The 14,635-nt window shown below is 43.8% G+C and overlaps 1 protein-coding gene across 2 annotated transcripts in view; it reads left to right on the forward strand.

The window, feature by feature from the left end:
• Positions 1-14,635, forward strand: part of ECPAS (Ecm29 proteasome adaptor and scaffold) — a 98,619-nt gene that overhangs the window by 10,567 nt on the left and 73,417 nt on the right. For both annotated transcript variants that reach the window (XM_075594121.1, XM_075594127.1), the window contains exons 2-6: positions 6,893-7,023; positions 7,737-7,853; positions 10,239-10,357; positions 11,177-11,326; positions 13,923-14,094. In XM_075594121.1, coding sequence (XP_075450236.1) covers positions 6,893-7,023; positions 7,737-7,853; positions 10,239-10,357; positions 11,177-11,326; positions 13,923-14,094 — 689 coding nt within the window. The remainder of the gene's footprint in view (positions 1-6,892; positions 7,024-7,736; positions 7,854-10,238; positions 10,358-11,176; positions 11,327-13,922; positions 14,095-14,635) is intronic.

Below are 14,635 nucleotides of genomic sequence, written 5' to 3' on the forward strand. Positions count from 1 at the left end.
GTCTACTAAACCATGCTAAGCCACAAGACAAAAGGTGCTGTTGGGTTTAGCACGATTTAGTAAACAAGGCCCGACATCATTATTTTACGACTAAAAAAACATATTACGTGAATTAGTTTTTGCGTTATTGTAATTGTGTACATTTCTGTCAGTTAAAGGGGCAGCCCTTCCTAGGACCAGCGTGTGCTAGTGGCAGCGACGTGGTTAAGTTCAGGTGATTGCATTGTAACCAAAATCTGACACCTAAAAGTATTTTTAAATTCTTTTTTTTAAGTTGGTTTGGTGAGCTGAGATTTTGGAGGGTTTGATTAATTCCGGTGATAGCGCTGTGTGTTCAACAAGAGCTTCCACAGGGAGAGACCCCTCGCTTATCTTTAATGGGTTGGATAAGGGTGAAGAAAAAAATTGAAGCAGCGCACAGCCACTCTGGCAAACAGGGCAAAAATGTTCTTAAATTTTTTTTTATTACCATCTAATATGCCTGATGGAAAAAATCAATAAAATCGAAGTTAAAAAAAAATTAAATGTTTTTATTTTATTTGAGCCATAAAAAAGGCAAACTTCATCCAACGCATTTCGCACCTATGGCTGCTTTGAAAAGGAGTAAGGCACGTTCTATAGTGCCGGGCGCGCGCAGTATTTTAGTTGGCTGACGTGAGTCAGACCTTCTACACAAGGGCCGCGGGCGGGCACGGCAGGGAGAGGGGAGCCGACAGACAGCGGCGAAGACAGGTGTGTGTGTGTGTGTGTGTGTGTGTGTGTGTGTGTGTGTGTGTGTGTGTCAATGATGGCAGAACTAAAAAATATATATATTTATTAAACTTTTTTTTTTTCTTTAAAAAAATCTTATTTAGGACTTCCTTTCACTCACACAACCCATGTCCTCACACATACACACACACATACACACATACACATTACCTGCAGCTCCCGGCTCTATCAACAGGAAAAGCATGCGGCACGTGCGCGCGCGCTCGCATAGGCACGCGCGGCCGCATGCTGTATATAACAGCCCTGAGAAACATCAGTGGAGTAAATTAAACCCCAAGAAACACTTGCGAAAGTAAATCTAGTCGACCTACTCACTTTCTTCGCACTGAGGGGGCCGCTATTTTCAGCAATATAAATGGGAAACTGTGCAGTATGTTGGACCTTGCTCTCTGCTGAGCACTCGTATAAAATACACAGTACAGTATATCCTGACTGTCAGTCAATTTATTTCTTCACCCTTTTGCCTTATCCAAAGGCTAAAGAAACAAATCAGGCACATCGCTGCTTTAATCGTGCTTATATTTCTTTAAGGAAGACGTGTAGATTATTTAACCCTTTACAAAGTGTTGTTTCTGCAGTAGGTCTGTGATCAGAGATTGCACTGTGGAAGCAAGGCCTGGCTGAAGGATTATTATAGGTGATTGCTAAGGAGAATATATCAATATTTGGGAAATAGCAGAGAGCACTTACATTTTTGTTTGTTTTTGCAAAACATTTAGGTAACCGTTCTATAACGCACACTGCGGCTGCGAGATCAGACCCCAAACCCACCACACCATATATATTTGTGTCCAAAAGGAGCGCTGCTGGGACTGTGACCTCATGTAATATAACCGAAGACAAAAAGCCTCAGTGCTACATCCAATATGACAAATGATATAGCTAAATACTTAGCAGTTTTTATTTTCACAAGTGAGGGTCATTTAGTTCAATTCTTTGGCTGAAACATTTTAAGCTTGCAAACCATGCCACGGTGAAAGCTTAAAAGCTCACTCATCCCACCTTTTTTTAAATGGCAGTTCTGTCTATGCACCTGTGAATGACCAGTCTCCCCCTCTATAGCACCCGCTCTATTAAGCTGCTGCCGCTGACCGCGCGGTGCTTGGCGAGGTTAGTCTCGGCAATTTAAATTGTCCCGTTCCTGCTCACGCGGTGCGCGCGCGCTTGTGTGTGGGCACCCACGCTCTGGCGTTAGATAAACAAAAAAAACCTGACTTTCGACCATTCTCAGCTTTCCTGCAACGTCCCCCGCGCTCGCTTGCGATATAGCTAGGACAGCCGATCGCTCATGCTTGGAGAGCATGGTGATGTCACCACTCTCGAGCATGAGCGCGGTCAGCGCCAGCCAGGCCGCAGCCTTAGAGAAGTTAGGAGAGGATTGTTTTACAGGTGCAGCAGTATTAGGATTTACAGAGGAGCCATACCGTGACTCGGTTACAGGTTACTTCAAATACTTTAGCCAAAGAATTAAACTAAATGACCCTTGCTTATGAAAACAAAAATAGATAAGTATTTAACTATATCATTTGTATATTTGATGTAGCACTGAGGCTTTTTGTCAACAGTTCTATAACCTCTGAAGCGAAAAAACCCTCCCATTCAAGGCCAAGCCCTATAGAATCGACCCCTTATTTTGCGGTTGCTGCCACTTGTAAAGCAGCAATTCTCCCCTGCCTAGAAACCTATATGACTACAGGCAGTCCTCGCTTTTCCGACAGAATGCGTCCCGCAAACCCGCATCGGATGTGAGACAGTCGAAAAGCGGGACCCATGAAACCCGGCGGCAGTTTCTATCGCATACGCGGAAACGGTGGCGGATAATGAGTTTTTGGACTGCATTATGCGTCTTCGGAAAACGCACCCGACGGAAAGCAGAACGTCGTAAAGCAAGGGTTACCTTTATAATGTTAGTATCTTCACCCTGAGCATGTCCTATGTTATTTTTTTTAATATGTTAAAAATCATGATAGTCTCTAAACTGTAGACTGCACTGGGCTCTGGGAAGAGCTCCATTTTAACGTCCCGGACACCTAATATTTCAACTACTTTATCTCCTGAGGGGAGCATCGGATTTAAAAAATAAAAAAAAACAGTTGAAAAAGACAGGGAAATGTGTAATAAAAAAAGAAAACGTGAAAGAAAATGGTGATTAGAAGTTTTGTTTGTTCTTTCTTGTATAACACCTTACATACATACAGCCATCTTCTGTGTGCCAAGAAGTGCTCCATTGGACGTTTGCTTTCAATTGTCAACATGTTCTGATATCCCACAACAACACAACAGTATTGTAATTATAGGCACAGTGTATGAATAAAAATAGGGAAACCGTATAACTATTATTTTTTTTTACATAATGTGAAAATCCTGCTGAGCGTTTGCATAATAGATGGCTGCTGGAACTCATTGTTCAGCAACAACAACAAAAACAACATACTTTTGAAGCTTTAGCCTCAGATGATTGGAGGTGGGAAAGGTCAATTTTGAACAGTTTTCAACTGCAGAGAACAATTAATATAAATATTTTCTGTGGTCTCCTTAAAAAAGCCACAACCCGACTAAATCCCCCTTTCATTTTGGAGGACTTGAACGGGGTGGGTTTTCTCGAGCTGATCCGCCCTATTTTCAGCTCCGAGATACTGTACTTACAGGTGATTATCACCGGCCTTCCTTAAAAAAATATTGAAATGGCTGATTTAATAGAACACCGATGATGTTTCGGCTTTTTATTTCCCCGTGTATCTGCGAGATTTCGTGGCCATTTTATTTCCACTGAAGGGAGCTTTAAAACCTGTAATGAAACCAGCAAGTATCCCGAGGGCTGACAATAATGTGCTTCAACACATCATGCAAAATACTAACATTATATGAGTTGTCTGCATATAGGCTTCTGGGAGGAGGGGGATTTCTGCTATAACCCTTTCTCACAATAATTAGCTTAGGCCCTGGACATGCTGACACACTTCAGCTAAACTGGGTAGCAACCTCTATGGAATAGGGGCTTGGCTGCTGAGACAGCGGCTACGATGCCTCTGGGAGTACAGATAATAAACACACGTCACAACCCTTTTAAAACGAACACGAGAAAGTGATATCACTGGGAAGCTTGGCCGCTTATCAGCGGCTGTGGGAGAGAAGTGGTGTAGTAGGCTGTCTCTTGTCTCTCCGCTTAGCAGTGCCGTTAAGAGCACCAGCCCAGAGCTTACATTACATGTGAATGTGAGGCTTCTCCGGCAAAGTAACAACCATGCTGTGGAGTTATTGGATTCTCGGCCCGCCCTCTAGCACGGAGCTAAAAATATCAAACCTCAGACTAGTGTGACCACTGACTGGCCGTCCAGGTGTCGCTTATTTGGAGTGAGTCTTATTGGAAGACTGACACATTCAATTTAGCGAATCGGTGGTCCCATAAACTTAAATAACATTTTATTTTTCTATTTAAAATGTTTCTTTATGGCTCAGATGTCATTGGATATTGGCAGCTATGCATGAAAGATGGTTCTAGATTTGTGTTGGTATGATCTATATGCCGAGTTCCTGTCTAACTGAATAGAAACTGCAATTGAAATCCATAATTACCAAGTGGTGCTAAGGCTTGGGGTATCATATGGCCCATTCACTAATTACTTAGGGCCTCTTAGTACATACTGTATGTACCAGATTTTATATTTACACACTTCTCATTGTCATATTGGGAATTATTTAAGATGTGAAGCTAAATCTTTCGCAAACAATACAATAAAATCAAATATTCATCTCTGCCCCCACAACCTTTGGGTAATCCTTAAATCTGGTCTGATCTTTTGCCCTCCATTTGTCCTAGAACATAAACTCAGAAAATGCCTAAGACGCCACTGAACTGAATTATTAGGTTCATGCCGATTTACGTTTGTCCCTATTTATTGTATGTACTCGGCACAGAGCATACACGCATTATAAAATTAAATAAATGATGTAGCCTAACATATTTCATAATTGGGTTTATTTTTAAGACCGTCTTTGGAAGTCCATTGAACACACATCCAAGCAGAACGTTCCTATTTGGATCCCAGTGGCAGACCTTATAAAATAAATTTCAATAATGTACGAGCGTAAGAGGATAGCTCTGGAGTGCGAAGGTACCCTTAAAATAACAAACAAAAACATTCTCACCACAGTTTAAATATATACATTATTTGTTGTACTTTTAGGAAACTTTGATTAACCCTGTGTGGGATGAGGGCATTCCGACTCCAGGGTAATGTGATAATGGCCCTGATCTGCCCCTTTTGCCATTTGGGGCAGAAGCAGATACCTTTTTTTTGTGGGCTGCTCTTCATTAGCAAGTTAACCAGGGCCAACAGAACAATCCAATGTAGGAAATATTTAGATAATATTTAATAACCTTTTTTTTTTTAAATTTTCCTGGGTGCATTAACTCTGGACATCAACGTTTTTTATGAGTTTTCCACATTTTAGTTGATAAGGATTTAAAGTATAAATCTAGGTGAAATGTTGTAAAAGGAGAGCACTGTCAGCAGCACGCCTAAACGATACGTATGTGTCTTCTTTTATTTTGCAAAGGCTTGAGAAAGGGCCATGGGCCCAGAACGTAGCTCGTATATTGTTTTATCAGCGAGAACATGTTATGCTGAATAAAGAAGACTGAGGCACCCATGAAGATGCGCTGTGGACATACCTATTGTTTTACTACAGGTGTCTTTAGGCAATTCTGCGTGGTTTTTGGTCCCACGCACACGCCCTCTACAATCCGTTTACTGGCCAGGATTGCGGTGTGCTCTCTACAACCAATGTTCTTGCTGGATCTAGATCAAATCTTCCAAACCACTTTGTTAATCTTTTAAAACTCTCAATCGCTTCCATTTTACAATATGTTTCTTTTCAATAGTAAAGCAATGAATATTAGATCTGGTCTGCTTAATAACTGTTGGCTTTTTCTTTAACTGGGACGTGGAAACTGAAAATATAGTCATAGTGTTATTGACGCAGAGAAACTGCCATGTATCTCTTTGTTGCTAAATCTCTGCCATTCTTTGGCCTCTACCCCATATGCTGGGACGCCACCTTCCCTTTTCTGGAGAAGACTTCTGCTCCGTTAAAATGAATGGGACTAAAATCTCTCCTTTTTCTTTGCCACTTTCTAAATGTTCCCATCTGCACGTCTCTTCCATCACTCTGATATCCCCCTTTCGAAGGGGCTTATTGAAGTGTGATGGTGCTGATTGGACAGTGCTGTACGGAAACTCCCGTTGACTTAATGTGGAGTTCTCGTGAAGTAGTGCCCGATCAGCACTATCGCCTTTTAGAGCAGGGGGCGCGAGATTTTTCTGGCGGGGCCCTGCTGTTACAGGGGACCATACGAAGCCTCTGCAACTCACTTATCTTGATTCAGCTGGCTTCGGCGATGCATCGCCATGGCAATGCGGTTTCAAGTGACCCCGCGACGTCATTTGACACCGGCACAAAGGTGATGGAACGATCACATGATGCAACTGGTCCCCGAAGAACGGGAATGTAGGCGGAGGGGGCTGCACGTTGGTTTCGATCAGGCTGGCACTGTAAAGGTTATTGCACAACCATCTAAGGCCCTTATTCTATATGCAGTGAAATGGCAAGAAAGAAATGTTGCATCCAAGTGAATGGAACGTAGAAGCTTCCCTGCCATGGTGAGGATGTTCCACTGCATGTTGGGTAAGAGCCCAGATCTCCTGCACCCTTTCAGGTTAATGAAAGTCTGAATGAAGGTCTTGTTTGGGGATTATAATATCTTTTGGGGGGCCGAACCGTTGGATACACCATGTGACGTTGTATTGTATATTGTTTTGTACAATATGATTGAGCTGCGCTGCTTTCTATTTCCAATGGCAAGGAAACAAAAATGTGAGATACTAGCCCAGCCGCGCGATGATACATCCAAGGCACGAGAATGGCAACACCGGCATATTGTGTGATTAAAAAAAACATCAGTGACTTCCTTTTTTGCCATGTGGTAATGGATGTAAATAAAAATAAAAAAAAGGTTAAATGTAAGTGATAACATTAGCACACCGCTTCTTCCGAAACATGGGGACATGGAATGTTGAGCCACATTTCAATTGACTGAAACGTAATGTTTCCCCCGTAGATCAGCTTGAGCGCGTGTTTTTACGCCTCGGCCATGCAGAAACGGATGAACAACTGCAAAGCATTATTTCCAAGTTCCTGCCTCCGGTGCTGCTCAAGCTCTCCAGCGTCCAGGAGGGAGTCCGGAAGAAGGTAAGTCAGCAGCACGTACAGGGACCTCCAGATGTGATAGGCACCAAGGTGTACTAATGGCAAAAGTAAGTGAAAGGTGCTTTTTTATATAGCAGCATACGCTGAACCTGTGATCTATTAATGGACCACCAGAACTGTTGCATATTCGCTGCCATTTTATTTGACACTTTTGTTTACTGGATTTTCCCCAGATCTAGTTTTACGCATTAGACATATCAAGTGGACCACAGCTTGTCTAGATTACGGTTCAATAAAGTTGAAAGCCAGTCCCTAAAAGATTACATTTTCTCAGACCAACCCAGGAATCTCTGGCTGCAATGCTGTAGTGAGGGCTTTTATAGAAATTTCCCATACGTTAAAAAAAAATGTTGACACTTTAAGAAAAAAGAAAAAACATTCTCTCCTGTGCGAATAAGTCATGTAATTGAATGTTGCTTTTTTTCTTGATTTTAAAGGCACCTTTTAGCTCTCTGTTGCCTACTGTCTTTCTGATTCACCCATCATACTGTATTAACGGTATTGGAAGCTCTAGGGCTGCTGCTCCTATGCATGTGTTATTTGATAATTCCCTGCATATTGTGTACTATTATATTCCTCTGAACAGCTGTGTTGTGTGGCTGGAGTGGCTGGCACCATGTAGGACAAGAAAGACAGCAAGTCACAGTAGGTTTGGTTATGGACCGGGATAGAGCAGTGTTTGCTTCTCCTTCCAGGTTATGGAGCTTCTGGTTCACCTGAACAAACGTATCAAGAGTCGTCCTAAAATACAGCTGCCAGTGGAGACGCTGCTAGTCCAGTACCAGGATCCTGCGGCCGTCTGTTTTGTGACGGTGAGTTGCACGCGCTATGACCATTTTGTTGGCTGCTGGAGCAATTTTTAAAACCAGAGACAAAACATAAAACACAGACAAAGCTCAGTTTTTAGCACATCCAGTGAGACTCATACACGGTACAGTGCCTAAATATATATGTATAAATATCTAATAAGTAAAATGGTCTTTTAGTTTGACATTTTTGGCCAAAATTGTTGTAAGCCCCTGAGCCAACGCCAAGGCAGACCACATATCAGGGGTCCCTAACGCTAATATAAATTCTTAATAACCTGTTTAATAACAGGAAGAATGATTTATAGTAAATCTGTCAATATTAGTTGCAAAGTTCTAAGTCTGACTGAAGCTTTTATTAACCTGTACATTACCAGGAAAAGCATTCTGTATTAGAGATGTCACAGCCAAACTGCAAGCAGGCAAGTTCCCCTGAGTGGAAGATGCTATGGAGTGAACTTCTTTGCCTGACTGCCGGTCCTCTCGTTACAGCAGTGCCCCCGGCTCTACCCAGCTGCGGGCCTCCTACACCGTCCTGCGACGAGTCTCTCTCTGGGTCCAGGTTCCGGCATGCAACCGACGCCAGAGAGGCTTGGCGCGCACCAGAGGCAGAGAGAGTGCGGGAGAGGCAGGCCCGCAGCTGGGGTCTGGCGGCAACGAGAGGACCGGCAGCCAGGCAAAGAAGTTGGGTCCGACCTCTGGCTGAGCCAAACTTCCAGCGCCGGCTGGCCGGGCCCCTGCAGCCAACAGGACCGGGACACTTGTCCCAGCTCTTTCCCCCCTGCACACACCGCTCCCTTTACCGAAACCTCCCCAATCCAGATCATCCCAAACATTCAGAGCTTGTCGTTCAGCAGCTCGAGTAGCATTTAGTATTGTATTAGAGACAGAATTGCAACCCTTAATACCCATGCGCCTAAGTAAGAGGTTCAGGGGAAATATTTCTCCATGGACCAGCACAAAATGGCCTCGGTGCTGGTTTCCAGAGCTTCGAAATCACCGATATAGGTGACAGGAGTTCCTTATTCATTGTTCGCTGGGAGAGACGTCTCTGGCTTGGCATAGGAGTGCGGCCCGATCATCCAACCCCGGCAGTCGGGCCTCCTTCCTCCGCCGAGCTCCCCCCTCTCTTTCAGTTTTGGTTGCCGATTCGCTTCTGGTTCCTCGCCTGGTTCAAAACCTGTAAAAAAAAAAACATAATTAAAAAAACCAAAATGGAGCCAGGATTGCTGATAAGGACGACCCCCACAAAGGTGCTGTTCTTTCGGAATTAATGCATATACTGTATCTACATTCCTAAAGCTATAGTGTTTCATTTGGCATGTCCGTTTTATTTTTTAGTTTAAAGGTCTGTACAGATGCACAAATAAGTCGAGGAATAACTGTAGACCGCATGGAAAAGCTTAACAAAATAATCATATTTTGTCTAAAATATCATATTCTCTCTTTTAGTGCAGTTCCCGACTCAACCTCCATTATATTGTTGCCACGTAAACATGTCTGGTTGACACTAGCAGGAATATGGTATTTCTATATCTGGAGTCTCCAACTCCACTCCTCAAGGGCCACCAACAGCTCAGGATATCCCTGCTTCAGCACAGGTGGTGCAGAAGTGACTGAGCCACCGATTAAGCCACCTGTGCTGAAGCAGGGATATCCTGAAGACCAGTTGGTGGCCCTTGAGGACTGGAGCTGGACCCTCCTGTTCTGTACCGTATGTTCCACCTTCCCTTTTATCTCTGCATTGTACAGTAAAAAGCAGTAGGCAATAGCAGAAAGGCAATAGGTTGTGTCATGCATTGCTTTACTAGTAGCACTCTGTCTGCAATTTACAATCCTGCAATTTTGTATTGTCTGCAAAATTTTTTTTATTGTAGTCCAATATAATATCTATTTAAAAAATATACAAAGCAGACACAAGTCTGTGCCCCAAGGGACTTTCAATATGCTCTCACTGTCTCTCTTATCTTTCTCTTGTTTTCTTTCTCTCGCAATGTCATTGCCGGTACCTAAGGCTTCGGCCCCCACGACCGCCTTTGCCAAAGACAAGATTTTTGTCTTGGCGCAGCGGGCGAGCATTGGTCACTGTGGCGGTTCAGCCAGGCGCTCCGGTGCACGCAGTGACAAGGGCCATAGCCTTATGCACAACGAGCTAATGGAAGTGGCCCATCGCCACAGGGTGCCTGCCCTAGGGTGTGAACCATCTTTTGGAGGCGCTGCTAGTACCATAAAGCCATTCATTTTACAAATGGTTGGCTCTGTCACTGAGGCGGCCTGGGCCAAATTGCTGCCTAAATTGAAAATAAGACCGTTCCTTCTTTTTTAGATTGGATACTAGGACATGCTTTTTCTGACTTTTTTTATAAAGTGAACCTCATTTTGTCCTGACAGAATTTCACAATTATCTATATAAAAATGGGCTACCCTCGATTGCCGCTGGACAAGCAGTGTGAACTGGCTCCGACCCTCCTTACTGCCATGGAAGGCAGGCCCCAACCACAGCAAGACAGGTAAGCGCGGTCCCGGGCTAAGAAGTATCAGTCATCGTCCCATTTAACTGCAGTGACTGCCGCCTCCAACAGTCTCTCTGCAGCAGGCTTTATAGCTTCTCCATACCAGGAAATCTCCAGTCAAATGAATGGAGCTCAGAGCGTCAGTGATGTCACAGCGTATTGAGCAGGAGGGGGAGGGCAGTGTAACCAACCTTACTTAGGACCAACTAAACTGAACTGCCAGGTGGAATTTTTAAGACATTTAATTGGCTGGGTTTTAAAAGTAACCCCTCCTTTTCTGCTGCTCTGAAATAATTACACCGTGAACCAAATTGTTTTCCTGTGTTGAACCATTTTTTCTATATCACTTTTACATCAGTAAAATTAGCATTCCTAATATTTGTGACAGATGTAGTCTCTATAGGAATTGAGTAACATGTCCATATTCTTGAACGGAAGTTATGCACAAATATCCATAAATTGTGTAATTGTCTTTGCAATATAAAACCCCCCCCCCATATTTCTCTTTCTCTCCTCTCTCAGCTTTATTGGAATGATAGAAAAACATTTCAGTATTGTCAAAGCGTGAATAACGGATACGGTATAATGTTTACATAGTACATGGGTAACCGTTTCTCTCTCTCTCCTCTCTCCCCATTCTTTCGAGGAATGGCCCCTATTTTGGGGTATGATAAGTAACCACCTTTATTTAGTTTTTAATAATCGTTTTATTTGACACATTTGGTTAAAGAGAGCACAAGTCGCACAGGGGCAGAATAACTATTGTATCTCTTGTGAGTCCTACATTTGAACAAGTGTAATTGTTTTTGTTTTCAGCCTAATGCATCTTCTGATACCAACCCTGTATCACATGAAATACTCTTCCGAATCGTTCAAAGCCAACTCTCCTTTTAACCTGGCGGAGAAACCAAAGACTGTGCAACTGCTTTTAGACTTCATGTTGGATGTCCTTCTGATGCCTTATGGGTAAGAGACAATGCCCTATTCTTCAGTGAGCACCTTGCCCCATCATTGTTTGATTTGTACTCTGAGCTTTATCATGCATGTTATTAGTGTAAGCCACAAACAGCATGCCACTAATGCAATGACAGCATTTCTCCAAATAAGAAGCCGTTGTGATTTTCCAGTATCCCGTTCAATAAGACGCCCTATTATCATAGCTGAATGTTTTCGAACAGGGTCACAGTGTTCCCGGGGCCCAGGACTAGAGTTTCCACTCTTCCCCTCCCCCCCCCCCTTCTCCCAGTGTTGGCAACCTTGCGAGACCCTCCCTCTTTCCTCTCCCTCTCATCACATCGCTCGCCCTCTCCCACACCTCGCTCGCCCTCTCCCACACCTCGCTCGCCCTCTCCCACACCACGCTCGCCCTCTTCCACACCTCGCTCGCCCTCTCCCTCTTCCATACTCGCACACATGCTCTCTCTATCACACGCCCCTCTCTCTATCACACGCCCCACGTCTCTCTTTCCCCGTAAAGCCCCCGCTAGCCATGTTATTAGAGAGGGTTGGGGTTCCTTACAATGCATCTGATTTCAGACGCGCTATTAGAGAGGGTTGGGGTTCCTTACAATGCATCTGATCTCAGACGCACTATTAGAGAGGGTTGGGGTTCCTTACAATGCATCTGATCTCAGACGCGCTATTAGATAGGGTTGGGGTTCCTTACATGCATCTGATCTCAGACGCACTATTAGAGAGGGTTGGGGTTCCTTACAATGCATCTGATATTAGTGTTCCTTAACCAAAAAAAAAGTTTACAAAAAAAAAAAAAACACACTGTCCTAGTTAAACCGCTTTTATCAGGGATTTGGTAGATTGCAATTTCAGATATTAATTGCCCAGTAGAACAAATACATCACACAAACTAAAAACAAAACCAAACATTTAGCCTAGAATAGTAAGAATCCCCCTGAGAACAGGATATAATTCCCCTGTTTGGGGTGTTAAACACCATCTAATCTCCTATTTCTTCAAGGATTTCTAAAATAATTTTAAAACCACTTCACTTGTTTGCTGAAATTGACCATACATGTCACTTATATCAGGATCTCATCCTCATCTGCCCATACATATCACTATGCAAATTTAGCTGGCAAACCACATTCTTTCTGATAAAGTATTCTGTACAGAGCGTTTTTCAGGCACAATAAATCCTTGCCCCAATGACAGTCTGATTTTTATTTTGGGGGGTGGGGTACATAGGTATGAAGGCACGGAAAGACGCAAGTGACTTGCCAATGGTTACCTGCCTCAAAGCCAGTGTCTTTAGATTTAAGCTGCTCATTCATCCTATGTCAAAGCTTCTGCTAGTGTTGGCCTAGCTTGGGTTCATGGAATGCAAGCTGTTTCTGGATCTGCCTTTCATTTGACATATGAGTTGCCTACTGGAGTGTTACTGGGAAAGTGACTTCAAATATACAGCCGTAAACAAAGAAGCCCTGATGCTCATGCAATATGGCAAATTATTTAGGTCATTTCTTTTGTTTTTTTTTATACATGAAGTATGGGTCATTTAGTTCAATCTGTTGGCCAAAACATATCCAGCCAGCATCTACGTGAGGGTTAGACCCTTTTGGCAGGTTCCTACAGTACCACGGTTCTGCTGTCCTTGGTGTTTCCTCCACTGCATGGAGAGAATATTAAACAACACAATAATTGAAATGTTGAAATCCGCAAATTATTGTGTTCGCTGTCACAATAATAGCATGGAAATTGTGACAGCGGCGGATTTCAAAAGTTGCCGCCCCTAGGCACTTGTCCGTGTCTGCCTCCTCCTTGGTGCCGCCCTCCTGCTCCTCAGAAATCCCGCGACGTCACCAACGTGAAGTCGCACGGCGGCGCGTTGCCATGGAAACGTGACGTCATTTGACGTGTCAACGTCACGTTGCCATGGCACAGAGACTCCGTGTGACGTCACGTTGGGACGTCCGCAGCGTCATTTGATGCTGGGATTCCAAAGGAGCAGGAGGGCGGCAGAGAGGAGGCGGCCGACACAAGCGAGTACCTTCCCATTAGGTCCGATAGGCCGGACAGCGCGGCAAAATTATATGGGGGCGGAAATGTTTGTGGCCCGGGCCTAATGGGGAAATCTGACGCTGTGTATAAAGTAGCTAAGGGGTTACATTTTAGAAGCGCTGTATGTGCCATGTATGAACTGCAGCGCAGTTAAAACAGGTTAGAAAACAAGTGCCCTAGCAAATATACGCAGTATATAGTGTGTGTGTGTGTATGTATGTATAGTATATGTGGGTGTGCATAGTATGTATGTATGTATGTACACACACACACACACACACACACACACACACACACACACACACGTGTGTGTATATATAATTTACCATGCTTATTGCTGCAGCAAAGGTCATCAGCACCTTTCTCCTGGGGGGAGAAATATCTCAATGACTGCTGCTCTAACGCGTGTTCTTCAGCTGTGCTGTGATTCTATACGTGTCCTAGACCAGAATGGTTCCTCGTACTCTGCACTTCTAGAATGTAAAAACTCTGTGAGGTGTTATCCTTCCTGCAGGATGCACTACTCATTCCCTGTATTCCTTTGTAGATTTGTGTTGAATGAACCCCAGAATCGCCAAAGTGTGCCTCCCGGACAGGGTTCCTCCACTCCAAGCAGCACCAGTGGAGTGGGGATGCCTCAGCCTCCCCCCGGCTTGAGCTTCTACGCAGCGAAACGCATTGTGGGGGACAACCCATGGACAGCAGAACAGCTAGAGCAGGTAACAAGCAAAATCAGGACATTTCTGTGTTAAAGGTAACACACGCTGGCTGCTCTGCCTGCTGAGTATGTCCATGCTTATCTAATGGGACTAAATACTTGTCTCTAACACTTAAAAGGCAGAAGGGATGGTCTAGTGGTTAAGGTGCTGGTCAGTGAAGTGGGAGAACTCTCTTTTTAAGGAACACTGCCAGTTCTTTGGGATCTTGGTCAAGAGCTGTGATATGAGAATGCGCCTACAAACGAGTTTTCCTAAACGTTTATATAGTTACACCCACTTACCCTATTTACAGTTTTAGCAGACTGTGTAGTATTCCCAATGTATACTGATTGTTGAAGGGGGACAGCCAAGAGCCACTAAACATCGTTTATAATGCCTTACACACATTTAGGTTCTTTGTAAATCAAGGCCTCAAAAGTAGCAGATAACATACAGTACTGTACAGCAATGTAATGTTCATTTTACCTAACGGAAAAATGAATGAAGGATTGATTCCAAAGTGGCAGCAATCAGGGCTGAATTACAATGCCGATTGCAGAAA

Source organism: Ascaphus truei, chromosome 1 (genome assembly GCF_040206685.1).
Source record: "Ascaphus truei isolate aAscTru1 chromosome 1, aAscTru1.hap1, whole genome shotgun sequence".
NCBI classification, from domain to species: domain Eukaryota; kingdom Metazoa; phylum Chordata; class Amphibia; order Anura; family Ascaphidae; genus Ascaphus; species Ascaphus truei.